Here is a 26,149-nt window from a genome sequence, read left to right on the forward strand (position 1 = left end):
ACCAAGTATTAATCTTCTCTGTTTCCTGTAAGAATCAATCTCCACCGTCAGATCTAAGCCACGGATCTCGTCGACATGGACACGATCCCCAGCTGCCACGTGGTGGCGATGCCCCACCCAGGTCGTGGCCATATCAACCCCATGATGAACGTCTGCAAACTCCTATCATGCTATCAAGGCCTAGTCATTACCTTTGTGGTCACTGATGAGTGGCTCGGCCTCATCGGCTTAGCTCCAAAGCCGTCCAACATACAGCTCCGCTCCATACCCAATGTCATCCCATCAGAGCTGGACCGCGGGGCTGACTACGCCGGTTTCCTCGAGGCTGTCTTCACAAAGATGGCCGATCCATTCGATCGGCTCCTGGATCAGCTTAATCAGCCGATCAGCTGCATCATAGCTGATACTCACCTGCCGTGGGCCGTTGAGATCGGAAACCGGAGGAGTATTCCGGTGGCATCGCTTTGGACAATGACGCCGGCCGTGTTTTCCATCTTCCATCACTATGATCTGATCATGTCCAATCTGCATTTAACGGCTGATGATGACTTATCAGGTATGCACAGAATCTGACCGTTAGTGTGCTACAACTTGGGTCCCTATGGCCAGGCCCATATACAAGTTTCAGACCCGAATGATAAGATATCAGAGGTGGGGTGGCCTCAGGCTTCATCCGAAGCTCGGCCCATGTACTAAACGGGCCAATTGGGTCTGGTCGGGTCAGCCCATGTAATTTGAATAATCTGCGTGTTGAAATATCTTATTTCATTTATTTATTTATTTTATCTTCTTTCATCCAATGAGGTCAATCATATAGACGATTTGGGTCACCGACCAGGACCTGATCCAACGGTCAATATCCCGTGTCTAATTGAAAGTTTGCACTACATGGGGATTTTTTCTACCACTTTTCTCTCAACTGAACTTTATTTGATATAGGGCTGACGCAGCAAAAGGGAATTTATTTGATACTCGGCTGCGTTTGACCCTTGATACGTAGATACTTGGAAATTGCAAATGTGTATAAATTTTGCTTTAGTCTTAGAGTGAAATTATTTGAACAATCCTAACCTATGATTCATGGATACTTGATTGTTGAAATAGGACCATTGATTTTTTTCATTATTAACGGTCTAATAAATGTCCACCCATCCTGAAAATAACATAATCAATTTAGCATAATTTCTTTCTTCATGTCACATCTAATCTGGGACCCACAATTTGAGTAATGTAATTTAAATTAATTTTGTGCCATATGCAATTTTTACGTGACTTATTCAAGTTTTTCTCTTATTAAAACCGAATAAGATAGGTCACGTGGCTGATTTAAAGCAACAAAAATGCACTGCAGGAGATGTTGATTCATTAATGGAATTTGATAGGGCAATATGCTACTGTCAGACATGGAGTTACAATTAAATTCAAATCACATGCCATTGACAGAGATCACAAGGTCATGGATGACTTTAGGCCATATGTCACTTTCAAAGATGGGGGCATGGTAAAGCATGTGCTTGACCATTGAGCGACTTTCAAACATGCATTGGTGACTCATATCTAATAGCAGCGCATGGTCTAATCAAACCATTGCAGATCTTTTACAGTGGTAAAAATAGGAGCTTAAAAGGAGCTGGATTCAATGAGGCTAAGGAAAGACGGAGTACGGTGAGGCTCTTGTGGGGCAACATTTGATTGATAAAAGTTTTTCAACCATGCATGTTTTTATCTTACTGACTTAATCAGCGGCTCGTGGATCGATCAAATCTTACCTATCAGACCTTATGTAACCTAGTGCTTCCCTAGCCTCGCTGAATTGATTCCAACTCAAAAAGTCCTTTGTATAAATCAACCCTTTAAAATTTAGGTGGTCCACTCACTGAATATTTCATCCCTATATTAATACACTGGACCAACCCTTTTGAATCAATAGACAATCCATCCCACAAACTTTCGTGTCCCACCAAAGAATGAATCGTGTCTCTAAAATAACACTTATTGATAATTCTAACCGTTTAGTTGATGGATATCAAATGGATGGTTAAAAGGAAAATATTGAGCAGTCGAAATTTAAAGATTAAAAAACTAAATCAGATGGTTGATTTTATTTTATCGGTGTAATTTTTAGGTTGGTTCCATCCAAAGTTAAGAGATTTGGGTAGTTTGCCCTTTAACACTCGAACAATTCTTTTACATAGTCATTGTAACAACATTAAAATACAATAAACCTACAAAAGTGAACAAATGCATGCCTTGAAAATGTAACAATTGTTACTATTAGGGTGAAAATGGACTGACCAATGAGAAGAGGTTAGGTCAGAACTTTACACACTTCGCGAAGACGGACGACGACAGACATGGCTAAAGGTTCAGCTCTCGATCCCTGACCAAGTATGAAATGAGGTCGAGCTCGACTTCTTGTCAATAGGTTGGATGGCTAGAAGCAAGATCGAGCCTGGTCTCTCATCAATAGGTCGGAAGACCCATTGGTCGGCCACATTCCGAAAGAATCTCAACTACTCGCCAAAAGAGTCAGGTCGGCACACCCCAACCCACCTTCTGCCAATTTCGACCTAATTTCGAACCACCTCTATCCAAAATCACAACCGAAGATCTAGAAATTTGACCACGATATGGATCTGCCCGGTATCCCAGCCGAGAATCTAGGAGGATCCTCGTGGCATACACAGGATCCAAATCTTACTACAACAACCCCTGTTAAACATGGAAATCTCCTCTATGCCACTGCCTTTTCTCACATATAAATAGGAGCGTCTCCTATAGTGAAAGATATGCATAATCTCTAGGCTAAAATCCCTTACTCGACTAAGACCCAGATTCCCCACCTAACTTAGGCATCAGAGGGTCCCCTATACAAGCCAAGGTCTCTTTTGTCCGTCCCTTGTGCAGGTACACAAAGGTTAAGGAAGGCTAACTGGATTTCTGCATCAACAGTATAAGCGGATGTAACTATTGTCAGAGATGTCTTTAATCTGACATTTTTTAGGGACGCTCGACTGGTCGAGAGCATGGCTCGACCGGTCGAGGGTCCACTTGACCGGTCGAGGCCCGCTCGACTCAAAGTCCAGCGAGCTCATCTTTTGGGTGTCTGTCAGGCTCGACCAGTTGAGGCCATCCTTCGACTAGTCGAGGTTATGCAGTTCCTACGTGGACTGCGTAAATTTGAGGCGGTTTCTAGACTTTTCTGGACTATGTGCGTAAGTGGAGTTTCCTAAACTATAAATAGGGGTCCCTAGGGCTATTCTAAGGAATTCTAAAGTTTTTTAAAAGTTTTTCAAGGGTTCCTAAAGGGTTCTAGGGTTATCAAAGAGTGTAGCAAGGGTGAGATTCGAGATTGTTCGAATCGGGTAAGTCCTCTCTCTTGTAATTTCTTTTCATCGTAGATTTCTGTCGCTTTGTGCTGTGGTTTTTTTCCGCAAGAGTTTTTCACGTTAAATTTTGGTGTTCTCTTGTGATTGCTTGATGTTATTGGATTGCTATCATAGATCTAGATTTGTGTGATTTCGCAGCACAAATCCCCAACAAAGGTTGGTGCACAGATCTGAATCTACAGGATTAGTAAGAATGGAAAAACTTTGATAGTAATGCTTTATCCTCTATCCGTTTATGTCTCACAGATGAGGTTCTCTATAATGTTTTGAGGGAGAAAACTGCGGATAATTTGTGCGCGAAGTTAGAGAACATTTATGCAAAGAAGTCCTCTGAAAATCGCCTACACTTGAAACTACAGTGTTATACCTTCAAGATGACAGAGGGTGGAGATCTAGAAACACATATCAGCAACTTTAATAAATTGATGTGTAAATTGTTGGATATAGAGGAAGTGGTTAAAGATGAGGAACAAGCATGTATATTGTTGAATTCTCTTCCTACATCATATGAGTCTTTAAGGGACACGATGTACACCGCAAATAAAACCCTAAGTGTTGACATCGTTATCTCAGCCTTTCAAGGAAAGGCTATGAGAAAGCTAAACGGCGACATGGGGCATCTTTTGATGCACTGATTACGAGGGGTAGAGATTCTGAGCGATGTATAGGATCCTCAAGGCCTAGATCCGAATCTAAGGGCAAGGGCAAAGGAAAATTAAAGTATTGGAATTGTGAGTTGTCTGGACATATGAAGACGGATTGTAGAAATCCTAAAACAAAGAAAGAAAATTTAGCGGCTTCTTCCAAGGAGGCCAATGTAGTCACATCTGATGAAGAATCAAGTGGTCGTGATGTTCTGTCTATTCCATGATTGGTCACTTACACGACAACCATAAAGACGAGTGGATACTTGACACAGGAGCATCTTATCGCATGACTCCTCATCGGAGTTGGTTTATTAGTTACAAGGAATGCGATGGTGGACAGGTTTTTATGGGCAATGACAATACCTGTAATGTTGTGGCTATTGGCACGGTGAGCATCAAAATGTTTAATGGGATGGAGCGTACCTTGACTGACGTCAGGCACGTTCTTGATATGAAGAAAAGTCTGATTTCTCTCGGTGCACTCGAGGTTATAGGGTGCAAGTTCACCGGTATTGATGGTGTCCTTAAAGTTTTAAAATGGGCACTCGTGGTTATGAGAGCGCAGAGGCACGAAAACCTTTACAGGTTGATTGGGAGCACTTCAGTAAGTGAAGAGGCAACAGCTATTGCAGACTCCACGTCTCTACGTATGTGGCATGCTCGTCTGGGCCACATGAGCGAGAGGGGCATGAAGGTACTTGCTGATCGATGTTTGATTCCAGCTTTTAAAAATTCTGATTTAGATATATGCGAGCATTGTATATATGGTAAATAATCTAGACTATCTTTTAAATCTGGAAAACATGTTTGTAAGAGAATGCTTGATTATGTACACTCGGACGTATGGGGGCCATCGCCAGAAGTTTCCATTGGGGGGTCGTCATGGTTTGTTTCATTCATTGACGATTACTTCAGGAAAGTTTGAGTTTACTTCATGAAACCTAAATCTGAAGTTTTTACCATATTTAAGCAGTGGAAGCGAATGATGGAAAAACAGTCAGGGCGAAAAATAAAGGTTTTAAGGACTGACAATGGTGAAGAATTTACTTCCACTGAGTTTAATGATTATTGCAAGGATAAAGGCAGGCACAACACAGTGCGCCACATGCCCAACCAAAACGGTGTGGTTGAGCAAATGAATCGGACTCTCCTGGAAAGGGCCAGATGCATGTTAAGTAATGCTGCGTTGGGCAAGGACCTATGGACTGAGTCTGTTAACACGACTTGCTATTTGGTGAACTGGTCTCCTTCTAAGGCAATTGAATGTAAAATCCCAGAGGAAGTATGAAGTGGTCAGAAAATCGACTACTCAGATCTATGCATATTTGGTTGTGAGGCTTACTTTCATGTATCGTCAGTTGAGAGAGATAAGCTAGACCATAGAGCCAAAAAGTATATCTTTATTGGCTATGACATTGGTGTGAAAGGTTACAGGTTATTCAATAAGGTCACACACAAGGTCATTATTACCCATGACGTCAGATTCAATGAAAGCTCCCTATTTCGTAAGAATGATCAAGAAGAGTAAGATGAACCAGAAAGGGTGATCGTAGACGTCCAGATTAACACATATGATATTCAGGCAGAGACAGATGCAAAGACAGAGGTACAGGATCAAGCGGAGCAGCCACCCTTGAGAAGGAACCCACCGCGTGATCGCAGATTATCGGCAAGATACAGGGACGACTCTAATATTGCATATGCCCTCATTGCAGATGAGGCAGACCCGTCTACTATTCAGGAGGTTCTTGATGAGCCTGATGTAGAAAAGTAAAAGACGGCTATGGACGATGAGATGGACTCGTTGCACAAAAATCACACATGGGAGCTGGTAGAGCTTCCCGTGGGCCAAAAAGCGATCGGATGCAAGTGGTTATTCAAAGGGAAACAAGATAGATAAAAAGCAAGGTTGGTAGTGAAGGGTTATGCTCAGAGAGAAGGAATCGATTTTACAGAGATATTCATGCTAGTGGTTAAGCAGGTATCTATCAGAATCGTGTTGGCGCTGGTTGCCCAATACGATCTTGAGCTGAAATAGATGAATGTGAAGACTGCATTCCTACACGAGGAATTGGAAGAGTAGATCTATATGAAGCAACCAAAAGACTACGAAGTTAAAGGGGCAGAGAAAAATGTTTGTAGGTTAATGAGGTCGTTGTACGGCCTGAAACAGTCGCCTAGACAGTAGTATAAAAAATTTGATTCTTTCATAGTGAGTCAGAAATTTACTCGGGGTGAATACGATCACTGTGTATATTACAAGACACTGAGTGATTAAAAATTCATCATCCTAGTATTGTATGTTGATGATATGTTGATCACCTGTCATGATATGTCTGAAATCAACGTACTGAAGACTCAGTTATCAGGGACATTAGAGATGAAAGATCCGGGGGCTACAAAGAGGGTTCTCGGCATAGATATTCATAGAGACAGGAAGAGGAGCAAGCTTTGGTTATCACAGACAGAATACCTTAAAAATGTATTGATCAAGTATGGGATGGATCAGGCAAAGCCAGTGAGCGTTCCCTACGTGGCTCACTTCAAGCTTTCCTCAAAACAATGTCTTAAATCTAATGAGAAAAAACAGGTTATGTCTCATGTGCCCTATTCGAATGTGGTTGACAGTTTAATGTATGTCATGGTCTATATGAGACTGGATATTTCACAGGCTGTAGGTGTTGTGAGCAGATACATCTTAAACCCCAGTAAGCAACATTGGGAAGCGGTGAAATATCTACTTTGATACATTTGAGGTACGAAAGACTACGTCTTAACTTTTGAAAAGAAAGGGACAAAGTCGGTAGGGTATGTGGATTCTGAGTACGCAGGCAGTATAGATTCCAAGAAGTCTACTTCAGGATACTCGTTTGTACTAGTAGGTAGAGCAATTAGTTCAATGTTAAAGCTTCAGTCCGTGGTGGCTCTTTCCACGATTGAAGCAGAATATATGGCAGTGACGGAAGTGTTTAAAGAAGGTGTTTGACTCAGAGGCATGATAAATCAGTTGAGACTTCAGTAGGAGGCTGTGCTGGTTAACCGTGATAGCGAGAGCGCTATCAATTTGGCTAAAAATTCTGTTTATCACTCACGTACTAAACACATTGATATTCATCACCACTTTATCTGATAGGTGCTTGAGGAAGGAAGTGTCACACTGGAAAAGATTCGCATCAGCGTGAATCCAACATACATGCTCACCAAGATCGTTCTTACAGAGAAGTTCAAGTTTTGTGTAACTTCTCTGGGCTTGGCGATGGCGTAAAAAAAAGACGGAGTGTGCGCGAAAAGCGTTGATTGAAGCTATAATGCAATGAAGAAATAAGAGAAGAGGTCAAGGAGCTACACGGTTGAAGATTGAAGACATGGTGGAGATTGTTGTCAGAGATGTCTTTAATCTGACATTTTCTAGGGATGCTCGACTGGTCGAGAGTATGACTCGACTTAAAGTCCAGCGAGCTCGTCTTTTGGGTGTTCGTCAAGCTCGACTGGTCGAGCGGGTTACTCGACCGGTCAAGGCCATCCTTCGACTAGTCTTACGCAGATCCTGCATGGACTGCATAAATTTGAGGCGGTTTCTGGACTTTTCCGGACTAGGTGCGTAAGTGGAGTTTCCTAAGCTATAAATAGGGGTCCCTAGGGTTATTCTAAAGAATTCTAAAGTTTTTTAAAAGTTTTCCAAGGGTTCTTAAAGGGTTATAGGGTTATCAAAGGGTGTAGCAAGGGTGAGATTCGAGATTGTTCGAATCGGGTAAGTCCTCTTTCTTATAATTTCTTTTCATAGTGGATTTCTGTCACTTTGTGCCATAGTTTTTTCTTGCAAGGGTTTTCCACATTAAATCTTTATGTTCTCTTGTGATTGCTTAACGTTATTAGATTGCTATCCTAGATCTAGATCTGTATGATTTCGCAGCACAAATCCCCAACAATAACATAATGATGTGTTGGAAAAGGGACGAAGAGATTACCTTCTTCCTTTGAGATGATCATTAAATCCACGAGGATTCTTGAATTCAAAATTGTAAAAATAAAAACATAATAATAATGAAAAAAGAAAAATAAGAAAAAACTTCAAAAATTGACAATAATGAATGAAACTTGAATCTTACCAAAACTCGTTAAAAGACTCAAAACAAATGCTTTTAAGTATTTCAAGACTTTTCAAACGCAAAATATTTTTTTAAAGTAGTAGTAAAATAATAAAATTTTGTGTTTGAAAGGGCTTAGAAAAGTTGGAAAAGTTAGGAGAACAAGGTTGTTAGGCCAGATTGGACACTTACTATTTTTGGCTGAAAATCATGAAATCTAAGTAGGAATGGAAACCATTTATAAATAGTAACTTACTATTTTATAGTAAGACATGTTTTAAGGGTGTTTGAGTTGGAGGTTAAGTCAAAAATTTCATCCTAGGTTTGAGCTCATTATTTAAAGGGTTGTATCTTTTTATTTTTTATTTATTATCATCAATCGAGTTATTTCGTTATTATTATTTTTTTAATGAAACGTGTGACCACTTGATTTAGGAAAATTTAAGTGGGGAATGAATGTTTTTTTATTATCAATTTTCGGTGGGAGCCAAGCTAGGCCTAGGCTTAATGAAATTTTCGGGCTTGAGCTTGGGCAGGGTACCAGCCTAGCCTGGCGACCCAAGCTGGCCCACTACCAACCTTGTATACTTATTCAAGATTTTGCTTTTGCATTACTACATTTTATTGTATCATACATGCAAGTAGTCGCTGAATTGGACCCACTTATCATGTGATAGATAGAAGAGAAGAACTGCTTGATCGGCATCCCAGGCATCACTTCCATTAGAGTAAGAGATTTACCATCCATTTTCCTTCAAAAAGATGCAAATGGTGTCCAACTCCTAAGCCGAGCTCTACAAGCCTTCCAAAGCGTGCCCAAATCACAATGCCTTATGCTCGCATCCTTTTACGAGCAAGATACACATGCAATAGACACCCTAAGAGCAATACTCGCACTCCCCATCTACCCTGTGGGGCCCACCATCCCATACATGTCCCTCCACAAAACATCTTCGGACAGCAAGGATCGCACCCCCGTGGACTACTTCAGTTGGCTCGATTCTAGATCGAAATGCTCCGTGCTATATGTGTCACTGGGCAGTTTTTTACCTATCTCTGGTCCACAGATGGATGAATTTTTATTGGGGTTGGGCTCAAGTGGGGTCCACTTCTTATGGGTCGCACGTGGGGATGCCGGACATCTACGAGAGGCGGCGGCGATCAACGGTGAGATTGGTCTAGTTGTGCCATGGTGTGACCAGTTGAGGGTCTTGTCCCATCCTTCCATTGGAGGCTTCTTGACACATTGTGGGTGGAATTCTACTATGGAAAGTATCTTTGCAGGTGTGCCAATGCTCACATTTCCGCTATTTTGGGATCAAACTACAAATGCTAAGTCGATAGTCGAAGATTGGAAAGTCGGCATTAGATTGAAAAAAGAAGTTGGACAGGAGAATGTGGTAAAATCCGATGAAATTGCTCGGACCGTGCATAGATTAATGGACTTAGACGGAGACGAGAGTAAAGAGCTGAGGAGAAGAGCTAGAGAACTGCAAGAGTACTGCAAGAGAGCAATATCCACGGGCGGCTCATCTACTGCTAGCTTGGACACCTTTGTTAGAGATTTTGTTAGAGGCCGCAACGGATAGACCTGATCATTGGCAATTAAATGTAGTTTAATTAGTTTAATTCTGTAATGTTTTTAGAGACCACAACCAAATGGCTTGCAATTTTATAAATTTAGCCATTGTTTAATTACTAAATTTCAATTTAGCTATGTATTGCACTCTCTACTTCTTTAGAATCATGAATGGTTCAAATTTATGGATTGAAATTTATTTATTTTTCATAAGTAATCTTGACTGTTTATTAATTCCAAGCTTTGTTCGGAAGATACTTTGGTGAAAACAACAGTTACTTAGGCGTACCTGAAGAACGTTAGATGAGAATCCTTTTAGTTAGTCCGTCTCATTTAGGCGTTTATGATAGGCTCCCTCATGGCCCTTTTAATCTTGAGGCAGCCTGAATGTCGGTAGGGTTGTACATTGTTATGGGAGTAATGACGTTTACAGTTGAGATTTTAGCCACATCGCAAAATATTTCATCAGTCTTGCTACAATTTTTAGTATTGTTCTGTTGGACTATGTGCGACTCCATTAGATTATTATTGAGATTTTTATATATTTGTTCCTTATAATATATTGAGATTTTTTGATGTTTGTATTTATATGTATGGATGTTATCGTTTCGTGATGATGTATGGTCATAGATAATTGTGAATGGTTTTCATTGATGTACATGTGTAATTTAAATGTGATCCCTTGTATTTTAAGGAATCAAACTGCTTATGTGCAGGTTTATTATGGATGGAGGATATTTTTAAGAATTTTTAAAATTAGGCCTATTAAAAACTCTTTTTATCCTTGATGTTAGTAGCTAAGTTATTAAAAAAAAAAAAAAAAAAAAAAAAAACCAACTGAGGTGGATGAGACACATCACATGAATAGTAGGAACAGGATGCTAAGCAAAGGTTGTGTATGGGGCCGTCACGGTGGTGTACCTTTCATCAAACCCAGTAATCGGTGTAACTCACTAGAATGAAGAAAGATGCAAAAATCAGCATGATATAAACTCCAGTGGCCCACTCCATTTGAACTTAGCTGTTCTATGAGAAATTTTACAATGTGTACATTGGTGTTGGCTCATATGAGTTTTTAATTAGGCTTATCTTCTGTACACAGAATCCACTTAATGGTTATCATCCGATGGTGGGAGTAGATTATACATATACAACATGGTGGACCCCACAGAGCTTGGGTGTTCTATGCACTGTGCAAAACATGAGTTAGAGATGATTGTAAGAGATTGGGCCACACAGTGTTTATTGAACTCTCACCATTAAAAACTTCTTGGGGCTACAAAAGTTTTATATCAAGATGATATTTGTTTTTTGCCGTCATCCAAGTTTGTATGACCTGATCTACAGGTTGGATGTCAAATAAACATTGCAGTGGGCCCAAGGAGGCTTTTAATGGTAGACATTCAATCATTACTGTTTTCCCATGGTGTGGTCCACCTGAGATTTTGATCTGCCTCATTTTTGGGCTAAATTATTAAAATGGTGTGTAAAAATGGATGAACGGCGTGGATAAAATACATAGATCATGATGGACGTCTGCCAGCTCCTATCATCCAATCAAGACCTAATCAAAACCTTTGTGGTCACTGAGGAGTGGCTCGGCTTCATCGGCTCAGCCCCGAAGCCATCCAATATACGTCTCCGTTCCATACCCAATGTAATCCCTTCAGAGCGGGCCCGTGGGAAAGACATGGCCAGCTTCGTTGAAGCCGTCTACACCAAGATGGCCGATCCATTCGATCAGCTACTCGATCAGCTTGATCAGCCGATCAGCTGGATCATAACCGATACTTACTTGACGTGGGTCGTTGAGATCGGAAATCGGAGGAATATTCCAGTGGCATCGCTTTGGACGATGTCGTCGGCCGTGTTTTCCATCCTCTATCACAATGATCTGATCATGTCCAATCTTCATTTAACGGCTGATGATGACTTATCAGGTACGCACTGGATCTGACCGTTAATAAACCACAATTTGAGTCCCATGGGCAAGGCCATGTACAACTTTCAGACCCGAATGATAAAAGGTCGGGTAGGGTACACCCAACACACCAAGCTAGGAACGGACACGGGCTCCGAGGGTATATCGTGGTGTATGGGTTTTATCCACACCGTCCATCCATTTTTGCCATATCATTTTAGGGTATAAGGCCAAAAAATAAGCAGTTTCAAGGTTCAAGTGGACCACGCGGTGGGGATTAAAACACCGCCGTTAAAAACCTTTTAGGAGCCGCAGAAGTTTTGATGAAGCTGATATTTGTGTTTTCCCATCATCCATGTATATGCGACTTTATGAACAGGTTGGATAGGAGTTAACCATCAAGGTGTGGGCCCTGGGAATGTTTCAACGGTAGGTGTCATTATCACCTTGTAGCTTGGCCCAAACTGGCCTCAGAAGCAGGTCGGTCCAGCTGACACGCATGTGGGCTGATCCAAACCTAATGATAGAGATGGTAGTGGGTGGGTCAATTGACTAAACCTACTTTCTAAGCGTGGTTGGTGGGAAACTAGGTATAGAGCTGTTGAGCTGGGCCAGGCAAGAAATATGAGCGGTTTCGGTAATTGGGTCCAGTAGTCCATGAACCCTTGGATGTGTGGGGTTTGGTCAGATCTGCCCGACCCAATAACAATTTAATGAATCAGATCATATGCTTGTCACAAATAGAAAAAACCCATTTGTTGCAATGTGAATGAGCTATGTTGGGGAAAATATGGACAAGACAATAAGTCGCTTTATGGAATGGATCAACTCTACTGAAAAAGCTTAGGCCCATCGAGCGCTGAGCCTAACGAAGCCTCTGTGTCCAGAGAACACAACCTTTAAGGAGATTGATGCAACTTTAAGGACACTCAAAGAGCCCACTGACAAGCCTTTCTAGTGGCCGTACATTACCGACCTAACTCATAGGTCGGTTATAGGTCGATTATGGGTCGACCATAGCTCAGTCACAGATTGTCCATAGTTCATTCATAGATCGGCCATAGATTGGTTATAGATCGGTTACGGGATGATCATAAACCGGTCCTAGTTCGGTTATATATTGGTCACAGATCGATCATAGATTAGTTGCAGCACGATCACAGCCCGGCCCTTGCTCGGTCATAGATTGTCATAAACTAAGCAACGTCCTAGACATGGCCGAAAGGCCCCAACGCCTGGATAAAGGGAACATGCACCTTCAAGCTTGGCTGGCGGTTGAAAATGGTGAATGTTGATCTGTCAATCAGGTTGGCCTTGTGTACACCTCACTCGGAGCCTGCCTTGGGACCCAACCAAAAACCGAGCTATTGATCCGCAAGATCTCGTTAAAAATCAGAGATCTCGTTCGAGATCTCCAAGAGATAGTGCTAGATTCTGACGATCTCGCGATCCTACATTCTTGCGATCAGGAAGATCCAGGATCGCAACAAATCTCCAAAATATCTTGCAAGAATACCCAAATGGTGGGATCCTCCAGTATATCCTCCCTCTCCTATAAATAGGAGAGACTTTAAAAGCGAAATGTACACAAGATCTCCCCTTCAAAAACCCCTCAATACGATAAGACCTGGATTCCTAGCCTGACTTTAGCATCGGAGGGTCCCCTGCTCTAGCCAAGGTCTCCTTTGTCTTCCTCTTCCTGCGCAGGTACTTGAAGGTCTAGAGAGGGTGGGTCGACAATCAGATTTTTGCATCAACAGTTTGACATCGTCTGTGGGAACGATGTCTCAAGCCATTCCTACTCTATCAAAGATATTCCAAACAATCAGCAATAGAAAAAGGAAGAAGAAAGCCCATTCTCTCCCTGTAGCCATTCCGATCACCACTGTGCCTACAACCTTCGCGCCACACCCGTCGAAGGTTCCGATCGACAAGAGAGCTGTCGTGGCTCCCCGCAGCATCGGCCACTTCGAGGTCGAGCCGATGCGGTCAGCAAAGGTATGGTCAAGGTGGTCAACGTGACCTCTTAAGAGAGAAGTGGGAGATATCAGGGCCAACCTAGGATACCTGAAACAAATGATGGAAAACATGCAGCCCCACTGTGTCCACGAGCCTAATCATCATGCAGGGGGACAGTCGAGCCACGTTCGACCGTGCGCTAACCCGCCTCAACCCTCAGTCCTGCAGGTCGCCTCACAACTGGACTCACAGCCTGCTCCCACCGAACTCATTCCATCTCATGTGTCAGGAACAGTTCCACTGCCTGCCTCCGACCTGCGGCATGAGATAGATCGATGGAGGCACAACAAGGCTCCGGTCGAGGCCACTGCCGACAGTGAGGAGTGGTGGAAGACTGAGCTACAGAACCTACAATGACACACACTGCCACACACTCACGCCGTAGTGGGATTTCACCACCTATGGATACTGGAACCCTTGACCGGGTGTTGAAACTCCTGAGAGTCTACCATTGGAGCAAGAGTATTTTCCCTTGTTACAAGCAAATAAAAGAAAGTTCACGTGGCTATGAAGAGAGCGACAAAATAGCACTGCATCAATCAAAAGAATGCGAACTTGGGATTAGGTGATGGAATTGCATTTGGTGGAATGTAAATTCCATCTTGCATTTAGAAATGATTAGGTTAATCTAAGTATCATATCATATGGTTGCAGCTCTTGGTTAGTCCATTGTGAAGCACATGTTTTACCAATGTCATTCATCTATATGCAGCTTTTACACATGACGCTCAAGTTGTATATGCACACAAGTGATTGGCATTAGTTGTGAAATTAAACCTGGTCTGTTTATTATACTTTCATGGTCCACCAAGTGTAGATTTCACTTAATATAATGTTTTTCAAAAAATTAAAACAAAGTAGACACCAAACATGGAATTGGATGTTCAAAATACATGCTATTTCAAAACATACAACTCATGCAATTCAATACCATTTAATCCCGCGTTGAAATCAGGCCCTCAAAATTAAGGGTGAAAAGGGGCACTGCACTGGTAGAAAAGGGCGGCTCGTTGTGGACCACCCTTTAAATTTAGGGTGGTCCGCTCACTGAATAGGCCACCCCTGTATCAATATATTGGACCACCTCATTTGAATCAATGGACAAGGCATCCAACAATCTTGCGTGTCCCACCAAATGAATGGATCATATCTTTAAAATAACACTGACCGGGAATCTTAACCATCCGACTATCAAATAGATGGTTAAAAGTAAAATATTAAGTGGTCCAAATTTAAATGCAAAATAAAAAAAAATAAAAAATCAGATAGTTGATATATTATCTTCTGGGTGAAAATTTTGACCTAAGAAATTTGGCCGGTACGGATTTGCACGCAACTATGCCATATGCATAGTTACGGCCATTTTAAAAATGGTACTAAACTAATGTAAGGAGTCTAGCCCGCAAGCTATAGTTTGGGCTTTCAGTTGGTTGGAGTCCTCACTGATATAAACCATAGATTGGGTGGGCCGCTATATAGATGGTTTATTGGATATATTTTGTGCAAAACAATCTCAACCGTACATATTAAAGGCAATTGATCAAATTGTCAGCATTCGTCAGATTGATGCTATGTTTGCATGGTAGCCAATGAAATGTTGCATTGAACCTAATGAACAGTTAAGCTTACTAGATTGGACTAAGCATCCAGGTGCAACTAGGACCACAGCCATTCATCATGAATGCATATCAAAAAATAGAAATATCGTGTAGCTTATCCTACACGTTACATATTTACGTTATATGTTATAGAGGGCTGAGTGCTACGCATCACGCTACCACTATTCAAAACACTGATCCACGGTGAGGAAGTAGTCTTCAAATTACAGTGACTGCCCTTTCCTGGGCAACTTTAAAGGTAATGCGATTGCAATTTTCTCTACTTCATTGGACTAGTAATTGCAATCCAATTTGTTTGTGTGCCGAAGTGCATCTTTCTGCTTTAGCATTCTTCAGCTGAAACTTCCATAAACTTGAACATCTTGGTTGACAATGGTGTCCTTCTGATGGTGCTAGATTTAAAAAGAAAAAGAAAGAGAGAATAAATTGTACTGGTCAGTTGTGGAAGGAAATCCCCAAAAATTGGGATCAATACCTAAATCCTGATTTTGACAGGCTCCACACCAGATTAGTGTGTAATAAGTGGGGCTTTCTCCTGCTTAATCACAAGTTTGCAATGCTTTAATAAAATAAAATGATTAAAATCTGTGACTGAGTGGCCGTGCTGTTCGATGTGTACTAACCTAACGTGGATGGATGGGGCCTGAGAAAATCAGGATTAACAGTGGAATTTCCTTACTAAACAGACCCTTAACAAATTCCCATAGATCTGGAAATTATTGAATTGCAATTGTTTGTAGCATGTAAAGCTGCCATTATTGTAGGCGTGATGCTGGAACTGAACTGGCTTAGTTTCTCGTCTCCATGTTTGAAATGATATATTGTTCTCTACCTCTCTCTTCACGTGCTTTTTGAAAATGGTTGCGTACTGATGTCTTCTTCTCTTTTAGTGACACATCATTGCTGCAACCATGTAGAAAATTCTATGATATTGTTAGCAACTCGATTAATTATTGAAGGTGTTTTTTCTTCCTTTCCTATGGTGACTTGCAGGGATTAAGTTCATCTTGGCACTGAACTGTTTGGTCTTACATCCACAGAAGACAATCGCAGACCATTCAGTTAGGAAGCCTGTATAATCCAGCAGCATTGTTGTACGGACGCCGACAAATTGCAATGCTCTCTTGTTGATTATAGATTAATGTAACATGGCCAAACTTTATGTTGAGTGGACATTAACCATCGTCGATGTTTTCAAGCCAGTGACGGTAAGTCTGCAAAAGTGCATAATAGTCTCTTTCCAAACCTGCCTTTTTTTATGGTTATACTTTTCTGAGAAATTTTTGAAATAGAGATTGCTAGCAAATCATCTTCACGCCTTTCTGGAACTTGTGGGGTTCTTTTCTTAATGCCTAATTAATGTGGGCCACTTCATATTCTGCTTTTTGCCAAAGTTGAGAGCTCTAGCTAGGACTGCAGTTTTACCTTGTTTTGCAGTTGCAGATATTTAGTGGTGTTTCATCTGGCATGTAACTAGGTGTTTCTAGTGACTGAGTTTTTTTTTGTTTTTTTTTTTCAAATTGTCTTTGCATTGCTCTTGGAAATTTACAGCTTTTCAGGAGTGTCCCCACAGAAAGGTGTTTCTAGTGACTGAGTTGCTTGCATTTGTTCAGAGCTGCATATGTTGATGGAGCCCTGGTAACAGGCCATGTGCATCTGGACTCTACCCCAGACGCGTCATCATGGCACGCTTGCGATACCTTAGCCAGTGCTGATTCTCATGGAATTTGATTATGCAATGAGGGATGCTCTTTTTTTTTTTTTTTAAAGCCATGCTGCTGCAGAACCCAAATAGAGGTCCACCCACCTGCAAGACTCCTTGTGTGAGGCAGTGGCAGAAATGGGAAATTCAGCAGGCTTCGCTTAGGGCCTGTTTGATTTTTTATTTTATTTTATTTTATATTTATTTATTTATTTATTCATTTTTTTAAAAGACTTATTTTCAGAACTTACCACTGAAAATTGGGATTTTCACTGTGATTCAGATGATTTGGCAAATCCAAATAATTAAGTGCTTAATTTGGATTTTCTCTGAAAATATGGGTTGTGTTTTTCCAGCTCTCCAACCTTCACTTGACTTAATAAGGATTGCAATAAGTGATTTGCATGAAAATATTTTGTCACTTTCGACCAAAATATCTCTATAACTATGTTAATACTACAACTTTGCCAAGTTTTCTCCCAATCCCAGGATTTTGCTCAAACGTCTCTCTCCTCATCTTCCCCAAATCCTTGAATTTTTTGGCATGTGATTATTAGGGATTTTAGGTTCCGTGAGGTTTTCTCCAAACTTAGTTTCAATTTTTCGAGATCTGATTCGTGGGTTCTCTCAGATCTGTTCTTTCCCTATCTTTCTTTAGCTCTTGATATTTTCTTCACAGGAAATAGTGAAACCACTGATGGATGGGGATTTGAAATTGCAGTGTTCCTGTTGGGTTGTGGGGGGTTTTGGAGGATTTTGATGGATGTTGGCACGGAACAGTCGTGGATGAATGAGATTCTCTCTTCTTTTGCTTTTTTTTTTTTTTTTTGGGTTTTGCTAATGATGAATTGGGCACAAATGCCACCTCCAAATGGGGTGATCCAGACTGTTGATTGGATGGGCCCCACAAATGGATTATGCACCAAAAGTCTCCATTTAAAGGGACAATCAAAATCATTATTTTGTAGTAGAGAGAAGAAGTACAACTACTGTATTCAGCTGTGCAAAGTTTTCATTAGTAGGCGTTCAATCCCCACTGTTTTCCGTGTACTCGAGCTTTGGATGGATGGACGGTGTGGATATAGCACATACATCATTGTGGGACTCACAGAACTTGGTGACATGTGTGACCCCACAATCGGCTTCCGAATTTACCAAGAAGTCTGTGTGACATCCATTCTATCCATTAGTTTACACCAAATTGGTTTAGGATACGAAACTAAAACACTGGTTCCGAGCTAACTATATTCTTTTAAGGGGAGCATTTTCGTAACCGGTCACCTGCGCATTTTGCAGAATTTTAATCAAGGTTATGGTTGGTTGCACCAATCCATGGTATTCTTCACCAACCGTAACCTTGATTAAAATTCTGGTAGTATGCCAGATCCCCACACAATGGACAGTCCACATCAAAGGTGGGTTCCATACGATCAACTACCCCTAGAAACATGCTTATTTGAATGATTTTCTAGATACTTATTTCAAATAAGAGTCTTTTGAATTCTTAAAAAGTTATTTTACCAAACATGATTATATAAAAGATGCCAAATGGACCTTAATTTTTGTGTTAGCTAATGTGAGATGAACTCGTTTTTAGGCACCTATCAAATAGGCCCTTATTTTTTAATAAGTTAACTCTAAAAATAATTTTAACACAATAAAATGAAACTAATTCTTAAGTAATTGCATATTTTAGATAGAATGATGTTTAGAGACAACTTTCAAAAACTTATATTTACCCAAACATTCCATTGGTCTTCTAAATCTCCTAAATCTCATGGTGTGTTGCAAAGGCCAATATGCGGCTATAAATGGCATTCCGTAAAGATAAAGGTGGCAACTATTACGTGTTACAAGCTGACGGCTATAACGGGTATTATGGAAAAAATAACCCGCAGCCACTGTTACTGTCCTCGTAAAGGGTCGTAATAGCCTCCTAACAATCCATTACAAGAGAAATATGAATTTTTTGGATTTTTTTAATAAAAGAAGAGTCATAAAAGCTGCCACGGGAGGCGTAACATGCACATAAGCATGTTTGTACATATAGCCATATAGTTGTTAATGGGCAGGGCCTGATGACTTGGTCCGACCCGACACAAAGCCAAATCAAATTAACAGTCAATAAGTAGATACAGATAATGCATGTTTTTATATACCCAATAATTAGATTAGACTCTTAAATCCAAGTGTGGTTGTCCCAAGGTCGGGTAGGGTTGGCCGAACCTGCTCCAATTATTATTAAATGGGTTTGGTCGGGCATGGGTTAGGTGAAGTTTGAGTGGGCAGGTCAGGTTCAGACCATAGTTCTTGGCCCATTTAATAAATGAACTGGATTGGGCTCAACTTGACTAGGCCATGCAGGCCCATTGACCCCCACTTGCAATCACTTTTGGAAACCTACTTCAACTATTGAAATACGAATTCTCAGTACCAGCACTCTGTCTGACATTTAATAATTAAAAAAATATATATATCATTCCATGTCTAATGTTAAATAAAATTTACTAAAATTTTGAAAAATGAACAAAAATCTAAATAATAAAAAATCAGATTTCTTTTATTTCTTTATGCCCCAATCTCCCCATTGTTGGAGAAGGCAGTCCTTATGACTACTGTATGTTGCTGAAAGTGCTAGTTAAATTTTAATGGGAACCAGATCCAACGTTGGAGATGACATCCTCAACACTTCTCTTCTGCACGAGCTTAGCAAAGAGGCCTGGCCAGTAGGACTCGAACTCGATACCAGCCGCGCTCATAACGGCGGAGATCTTATCGGCCTGTTATTGAAACCATTCAAGAAAAAAAAAAAAAAAATAGAAAAAAACTACAAAAATTCGGTTTTGAGATCGTACGAATACAGTGGACTAGATTGAAATAGAGTTTTGAAGGATACCGTGATGGAAATGCCATCCTCATGTAGAAGTAAGCAGGCGTAGGTGCAGGCTTGTTCGCTAACAGACATTTTGCGGGAAGAGATAGATCCGTAGAAAATAGATAAACGGACGGATGGATTTGATGTAAGATTGAGAGGATAGGTTGCGGAATGGAGAAATCAAGGGCTGAGATAAGGGATTTTACCTCTTGGAGAAAGCAGATGGAGAATTCTCGTCGGCTGCGTGAGGGAGGGTTCTGAGGGTACGCGGTACTTATAAAGAAAGAGTCTAGGGTTTGGCTGGACGGTGAAAGCCGTTAGCTTCCAGCGAAAGGATGCTGTGTGGGGCCCAAAGGGATGTTTGTGAGACATCCACCCCGTCCATCCATTTTTAGAGATCATTTTAAAATGTACGATCAAATATTAAATATATCCAACAATCAAGTGATCCACACGAGAGGAAAGAGTTGGAATTCAGTGAGCACCGTTGAATCATTCTTATGGCTGTAATAGTTGTGTATCAGGCTATATTTTTAGTTTTTCCCTTCATCCCATTGGGAATGACCTTATTAACGGTTTGGATAACATATAAACATCAAGGTGGAGACCAGGAAGGTTTCAAAGGTTCGAATTTCTTTCCAAATATTCCCTCTCGTGTGACCCACTTGAGTTTTGTATACACCTCATTTTTTTTCTAGCATCCTAAAATGCACTCGGAAAGCGGATGAAAGGAATGGATTTCTCACTTACATTTCAGTGGGGCCCACCCAGCATCCTCATGAACTTCATGTGAAAGGCTTTGGCTGGAAATCCGCGTCCGGTTTTGCATGCTTGGAAATAGGATTGCATGCTAGTTACTTAGTACGCTTTCATCGTACTGAGTAAACTCATTTGGGCATACTATGAATGTATGTGGGTTATCCACGCAGTCCATCCGTTTTTACAGAACATTTTAATAGTTGATCCCAAAATAAGAATATACAAAAATCTCAAGTGGACCACACCAAACGAAACAGCGGGAGTATGACTTCCACCGTTGAAACATTTCAAGGGCCAAAAGTGATGTTTATTTGTCATCCAACCTGTTCATAAGATCACACAGACATGGATGAAGGGAAAAAAACATATACGAGCTTGATCCAAAACTTCTGTGGGCCTCAAGAAATTTTCAACGGTAGAATTTCATTTCACACTGTTTTCCGTGGTGAGGTCCACTTGAGATTTGAATATATTTCATTTTTGGGCTCAAGCCATCAAATTATCTTTTAAAATGGATGGACAGAGTAGATAAAATATGTAAACCACGGTGGATCCCACAGAGTTTACTCAGTATACAATCGGCTTCCGGATGGTTGGGTGACGTGCACGAGTGAGATGGTGGGGCAAGCCGCTTTGATAGTTTTGCACCAGTAACATGGTTGTGGATCGTCCTTTGTACAGTTATCTAGACCATCCAAATTGTGGTTCCAATGTGAACGGATTATGTTTACAACATCACATTCATAAAGCAATCCCAACCATCCATCCAATCAATTTCTGTGAAATGGATGGTTAAGAGAAACTAATGAGCGGTCCAAATTCGAAGGGAAAATTAATATCATATTCTTAGTGAAAATTTTCCACCATACTCCATCTACAGTAATTTTAGCTATTTGGACGGTCTGGATTGCATTAAAACTGCACCATGTGTACATTTATAGAGTCACCACCATTTTTCGAGAGTGCAAAACTAAATCAGTTTTACAGACTCACCACTTTTCCAGCTCTTTTACAATAGGTCAAAAGGACCATCATCAACATTGGATCAACATACATGGTTAGATTTCAAATATGATATGACATTCTCAAATTGCTCTTTATTTAAAGAATTATACGTAATCGTATTCAAAAGATCTTGGGATTAGAATTCTTTTTTTTTTTAATGGTTTTGAGAGAAAAATATATTAAACGCATTTCTCCCATGAAATCTCATTAACATAAATGTAGATTCAGGTAACATGATCTTGGTCCCTGCCTCACATGCAAATCTACGATCCTATTTACTGCTTGTAAGGCTGCAACTCGGGTGTGAAAGGAATCGGATTGCATACTGATGAGTTACTCCGTAGGCTCTTATCGTACTGAGTAAACTTTGTTGGGCCCATCGTGAATGAATGTAGTTTATCCACGCCGTTCATCCATTTTTTCAGATCATTTTAGGGGTTGAGACCAAAATTTAAATAAATCAAAAGCTCAAGTGGATCATACCACAGGAAAAAGTGGAAGTGTTGATTTCCACCGTTGAAACATTCCTAAGGCCCACAGTGGTGTTTATTTGTCATCCAACCAGTTAATAAGATCATACAGACATGGATGAAGGGAAAAAACAAATACAAGCTTGTTTTAAAACTTCCACGGCCCCCAAGAACATTTCAACGGTAAATGTTCAATTCACACTGTTTCATGTGGTGTATTCCGTTTGAGTTTTTGATATCATCCATTTTTGGGATGAACCTCTACAATTATCTGCTAAAATGGATGGACGGAACGGATGTAATGTATGAATGACAGTAGGCCCCACATGGTTTACTTACTGTTACTCAGTACGCTACGCAATCCGCTTCCGGTGTGAAAGGCACAGAGGATATTTTTCGTTTAACCCATGGTTCCACAATTGGAGCAGGAACGACAGTTGAACTCTTTTACTCGATAGGTCATTTGCGCCATAATTCCCCTTCCAATTGTAGGGTGCAATGGCTTAGGAATCCAGACCATTACTTGATGCACCCACCAAGGACTGTGGGGTAGATAAAAGTTCTCTCAGATAAGAAAATCATGACTCTGAGATCTTTAGCCTATACAAATAGACATATGAAAAGTGAGTGGGATCCTTACTCTTGCTCGGTTGGTAGACTCCTAGGAGTTTCAACACTCCGTCAAGGGTTCGAGTATCCATAGGTGGTGAAATCCCACTACGGCGTGCATGAGTGTGTGGGGGTGTGTGTGCGTGTGTTTTAAAAAAAATAAGGGAAATTGGTGACGAAGTTACGTCGTATTTAATGCCAAAAAAGCGATGTGTACGGAACCCTTTTTTGTGTGCGGGCAAGGACCAAGCTCGTGGGGTCCACATTGATGTATTTGTATAATTCATGCTGCCCATCCTTTTTGCCATGTCATTTTAGGGCTAGGGCTCAAATATCAGCCTGATCTAGAACTTGTGTGGGTCACATAATAGAATATAATGGTGACAATAGAACCCACTGTTGAAACTTTTCAGGCTCACTGTGATGTTTGTTAGAAGTGGACACTGCCCAAGTTAGAACTTTTTTAAGCCCAAGCGAAGTAGGCCGATAAGGTGGACGGAATGGATTACCCCATTGTGGGCCTTAAGCTATGGTACCAATGGTTTGGTAGAAAAGGATGTAAACACGTTTAACATCACGATCCATACAACATGACAACCATGACCCTTATAAAATGGCAACTACGACCTATGCAAATCACGACTCCAAAGGGCCCACACTGATGTATGTGTATAATATATTCCGCCCATCCTTTTTGTCATGTCATTTTAGGGTTATGGCTCAAATATCAACCCAATCCAGTGCTTTCATGGCCAACAAAATAAAAAATAATGGTGACTATTGAAAGTTTTCAGGCTCACTGTGATGTTTGTTAGAAGTGGATATTGCCCAAGTTAGGACTTTTTGGGCCCACGCTGAGCTGACCAATAAGGTGGATGGATTGGATCACTCCTTTATGAGCCTTAAGCTATGGTACCAATGATTTGGTAGAAAATGAATTGAACACGTTGAAAACCACAATCTATACAACATAACAACCATGACCCGTATAACATGGCAACTACGACCCAAATGGGCTGCAGTTGTATGGATCGCAGTTGTCCTATTATATGGATCGTAGTTATCCTATTATATGGGTCGCGGTCGCAGTTGTCCAATTATATGGGTCTTAGTTTTCCTATTATATGGGTCTCAGTTGTATGGATCGCAGTTGTCCTGTTATATGGGTCACAGTTATCTTATTATATGAGTCGTGGTCACATTTGTCCAGTTATATGGGTCTTAGTTTTCATGTTATATGGGTCTCAGTTGCATGGATTGCAGTTGTCCTTTTATATGGGTTGCAGTTGTTCTGTTATATAGGTTGCAGTCGCATTTGTCCTGTTATATGGGTATTAGTTATCCTGTTATATGGGTCTCAATTGTATGGATCGCAGTTGTTCTATTATATGGGTCGTAGTTATCCTGTTATATGGGTCGCGGTCGCAGTTGTCCTATTATTTGGGTTTTAGTTGTCCTGTTATATGGGTCTCAGTTGCATGGATCGCAGTTGTCTTGTTATATGGGTCACAGTTATCCGATTATATGGGTCGCGGCCGCAGTTGTAATGTTGTTTGGGTCTTAGTTGTCCTGTTATATAGGTCTCAGTTGCATGGATCGTAGTTGTCCTATTATATGGTTGCAGTTATCCTGTTATATGGGTCGCGGTCGTAGTTGTCCTATTATTTGGGTCTTAGTTGTCATGTTATATGGGTCTCAGTTGTATGGATCGCAGTCGTCCTGTTATATGGGTCGCAGTTATCCTGTTATATGGGTCGCGATCGCAGTTGTTCTATTATTCGGGTCGCAGTTGTCTTGTTATATGCGTCTCAGTTGTATGGATCGCAGTTGTCTTGTTATATAGGTCGCGGTTATCTTGTTATATGGGTTGCGGTCGCAGTTGTCCTGTTATTCGGGTTTCAGTTGTCCTGTTATATGGGTCGTGGTTGTCATGGGTCGTAGTTATCATGTTATATATGGCCCACAATGGGGTGATCTGATCCATCCACCTTATTGGCCAGCTTGCCGTGGGCCCAAAAAGTCCTGACTTGGCCCTACATTCATGATGTATGTGTATAATCCATGCCGCCCATCATTCTTGCCATGTCATTTTAGGGCTAGGGGCCAAATAACAGGACAACTGCGACCGCGACCCATATAACAGGATACTACAACCCATATAACAGGACAACTGCGTTCCATATAACTGAGACCCATATAATAGGACAACTAAGACCTAAATAACAGGGCAACTGCAATCCATGCAACTGAGACCTATATAACAGGACAACTAAGACCCAAATAACATGACAATTGCGACCGCAACCCATATCACAGGATAACTGCAACCTATATAATAGGACAACTGTGATCCATACAACTGAGACCCATATAACAGGACAACTAAGACCCAAATAACATGACAACTGCGACTGTGACCCCCATATAACAGGATAACTACGACCCATATAACAGGACAACTGCGATCCATACAACTAAGACCCATATAACAGGACAACTGCAATCCATACAACTGAGACCCATATAACAGGACAACTAAGACCCATATAACAGGACAACTGCGACTGCGACCTATATAACAGGTTAATTGCGACCCATATAATAGGACAACTGCAATCCATACAACTGAGACCCATATAACAAGAAAACTAAGACCCATATAACACGACAACTGTGACTGCGACCCATATAACAAGATAACTGCGACCCATATAACAGGACAACTACGATCCATAAAACTGAGACCCATATAACAGGAAAACTAAGACCCATATAACATGACAACTGCGACCGCGACCCATATAACAAGATAACTATGATGCATATAACAGGACAATTGCGATCCATACAACTGAGGCTAATATAACAGGATAACTAAGACCCATATAACATGACAACTACGATCCATACAACTGCGGCCCATTTGGATCCATACAACTGTTATATGGGTTGTGGTTGTCATGTTGTATGGATCGTGGTTTTCAACATGTTCAATTCCTTTTCTACTAAACCATTGGTATCATAGCTTAAGGCCCACAAAGGGGTGATCCGATCCATCCACCTTATTGGCCAGCTCGGCGTGAGCCCAAAAAGTTCTAACTTGGACAATGTTCACTTCTAACAAACATCACAGTGAGCCTGAAAACTTTCAATAGTCGCCATTATTTTCTATTTTATGGGCCATAAAAGCATTGGATCAGGCTGATATTTGGGCCCTAGCCCTAAAATGACACAACAAAAAGGATGGACGGAATGGATTGTACACATACATCAATGTGGGCCAATTTGGGTCGTGGTTTGTATGGGTCGTAGTTGCCATGTTATATGGGTCATGGTTGTCATGTTGTATGGATCGTGGTTTTGAACATGTTCACGTCCTTTTATACCAAACCATTGGTACCATAGCTTAAGGCCCACAATGGGGTGATCCATTCCGTCCACCTTGTCGGCCTGCTCCACTTGGGCCT

General features: G+C 41.0%; 2 protein-coding genes and 1 long non-coding RNA gene across 3 annotated transcripts; 2 read left to right on the forward strand and 1 right to left on the reverse strand.

The window, feature by feature from the left end:
• Positions 1 to 9,900, forward strand: LOC131250528 (UDP-glycosyltransferase 87A2-like). Its single transcript, XM_058250815.1, has 3 exons — positions 1 to 556; positions 1,383 to 1,501; positions 8,802 to 9,900. The coding sequence occupies exons 1-3, from the start codon at positions 76 to 78 to the stop codon at positions 9,711 to 9,713; spliced, it is 1,512 nt and encodes a 503-aa protein (XP_058106798.1). The 5' UTR covers positions 1 to 75; the 3' UTR covers positions 9,714 to 9,900.
• A 1,331-nt stretch (positions 9,901 to 11,231) lies between these two features.
• On the forward strand, positions 11,232 to 16,856 carry LOC131250529 (UDP-glycosyltransferase 87A1-like). Its single transcript, XM_058250816.1, has 4 exons — positions 11,232 to 11,643; positions 16,256 to 16,335; positions 16,670 to 16,731; positions 16,814 to 16,856. Exons 1-4 carry the CDS (start codon positions 11,232 to 11,234, stop codon positions 16,854 to 16,856), a joined length of 597 nt encoding a protein of 198 aa, XP_058106799.1.
• Positions 16,857 to 19,388: 2,532 nt separating this feature from the next.
• Positions 19,389 to 20,062, reverse strand: LOC131251943 (uncharacterized). The gene is made up of 2 exons (XR_009174057.1): positions 19,861 to 20,062; positions 19,389 to 19,744 (listed from the first exon to the last, which is right to left on the reverse strand). It is a non-coding gene; the product is annotated as an uncharacterized LOC131251943 (long non-coding RNA).
• Between the last annotated feature and the right edge of the window lie 6,087 nt (positions 20,063 to 26,149).

The sequence above is a fragment of the Magnolia sinica genome, chromosome 7 (assembly GCF_029962835.1).
Source record: "Magnolia sinica isolate HGM2019 chromosome 7, MsV1, whole genome shotgun sequence".
NCBI lineage: Eukaryota > Viridiplantae > Streptophyta > Magnoliopsida > Magnoliales > Magnoliaceae > Magnolia > Magnolia sinica.

Coding starts and splice junctions, on each gene's coding strand:
- LOC131250528 (XM_058250815.1), top strand. CDS start 76: ATGGACACGATCCCCAGCTGCCACGTGGTGGCGATGCCCCACCCAGGT. Junction 557..1,382: donor GGCTGATGATGACTTATCAG/GTATGCACAGAA, acceptor GGAATTTGATAG/GGCAATATGCTACTGTCAGA. Junction 1,502..8,801: donor CTTTCAAAGATGGGGGCATG/GTAAAGCATGTG, acceptor ATCATGTGATAG/ATAGAAGAGAAGAACTGCTT.
- LOC131250529 (XM_058250816.1), top strand. CDS start 11,232: ATGGACGTCTGCCAGCTCCTATCATCCAATCAAGACCTAATCAAAACC. Junction 11,644..16,255: donor GGCTGATGATGACTTATCAG/GTACGCACTGGA, acceptor GGTGACTTGCAG/GGATTAAGTTCATCTTGGCA. Junction 16,732..16,813: donor AGTGGTGTTTCATCTGGCAT/GTAACTAGGTGT, acceptor GGAAATTTACAG/CTTTTCAGGAGTGTCCCCAC.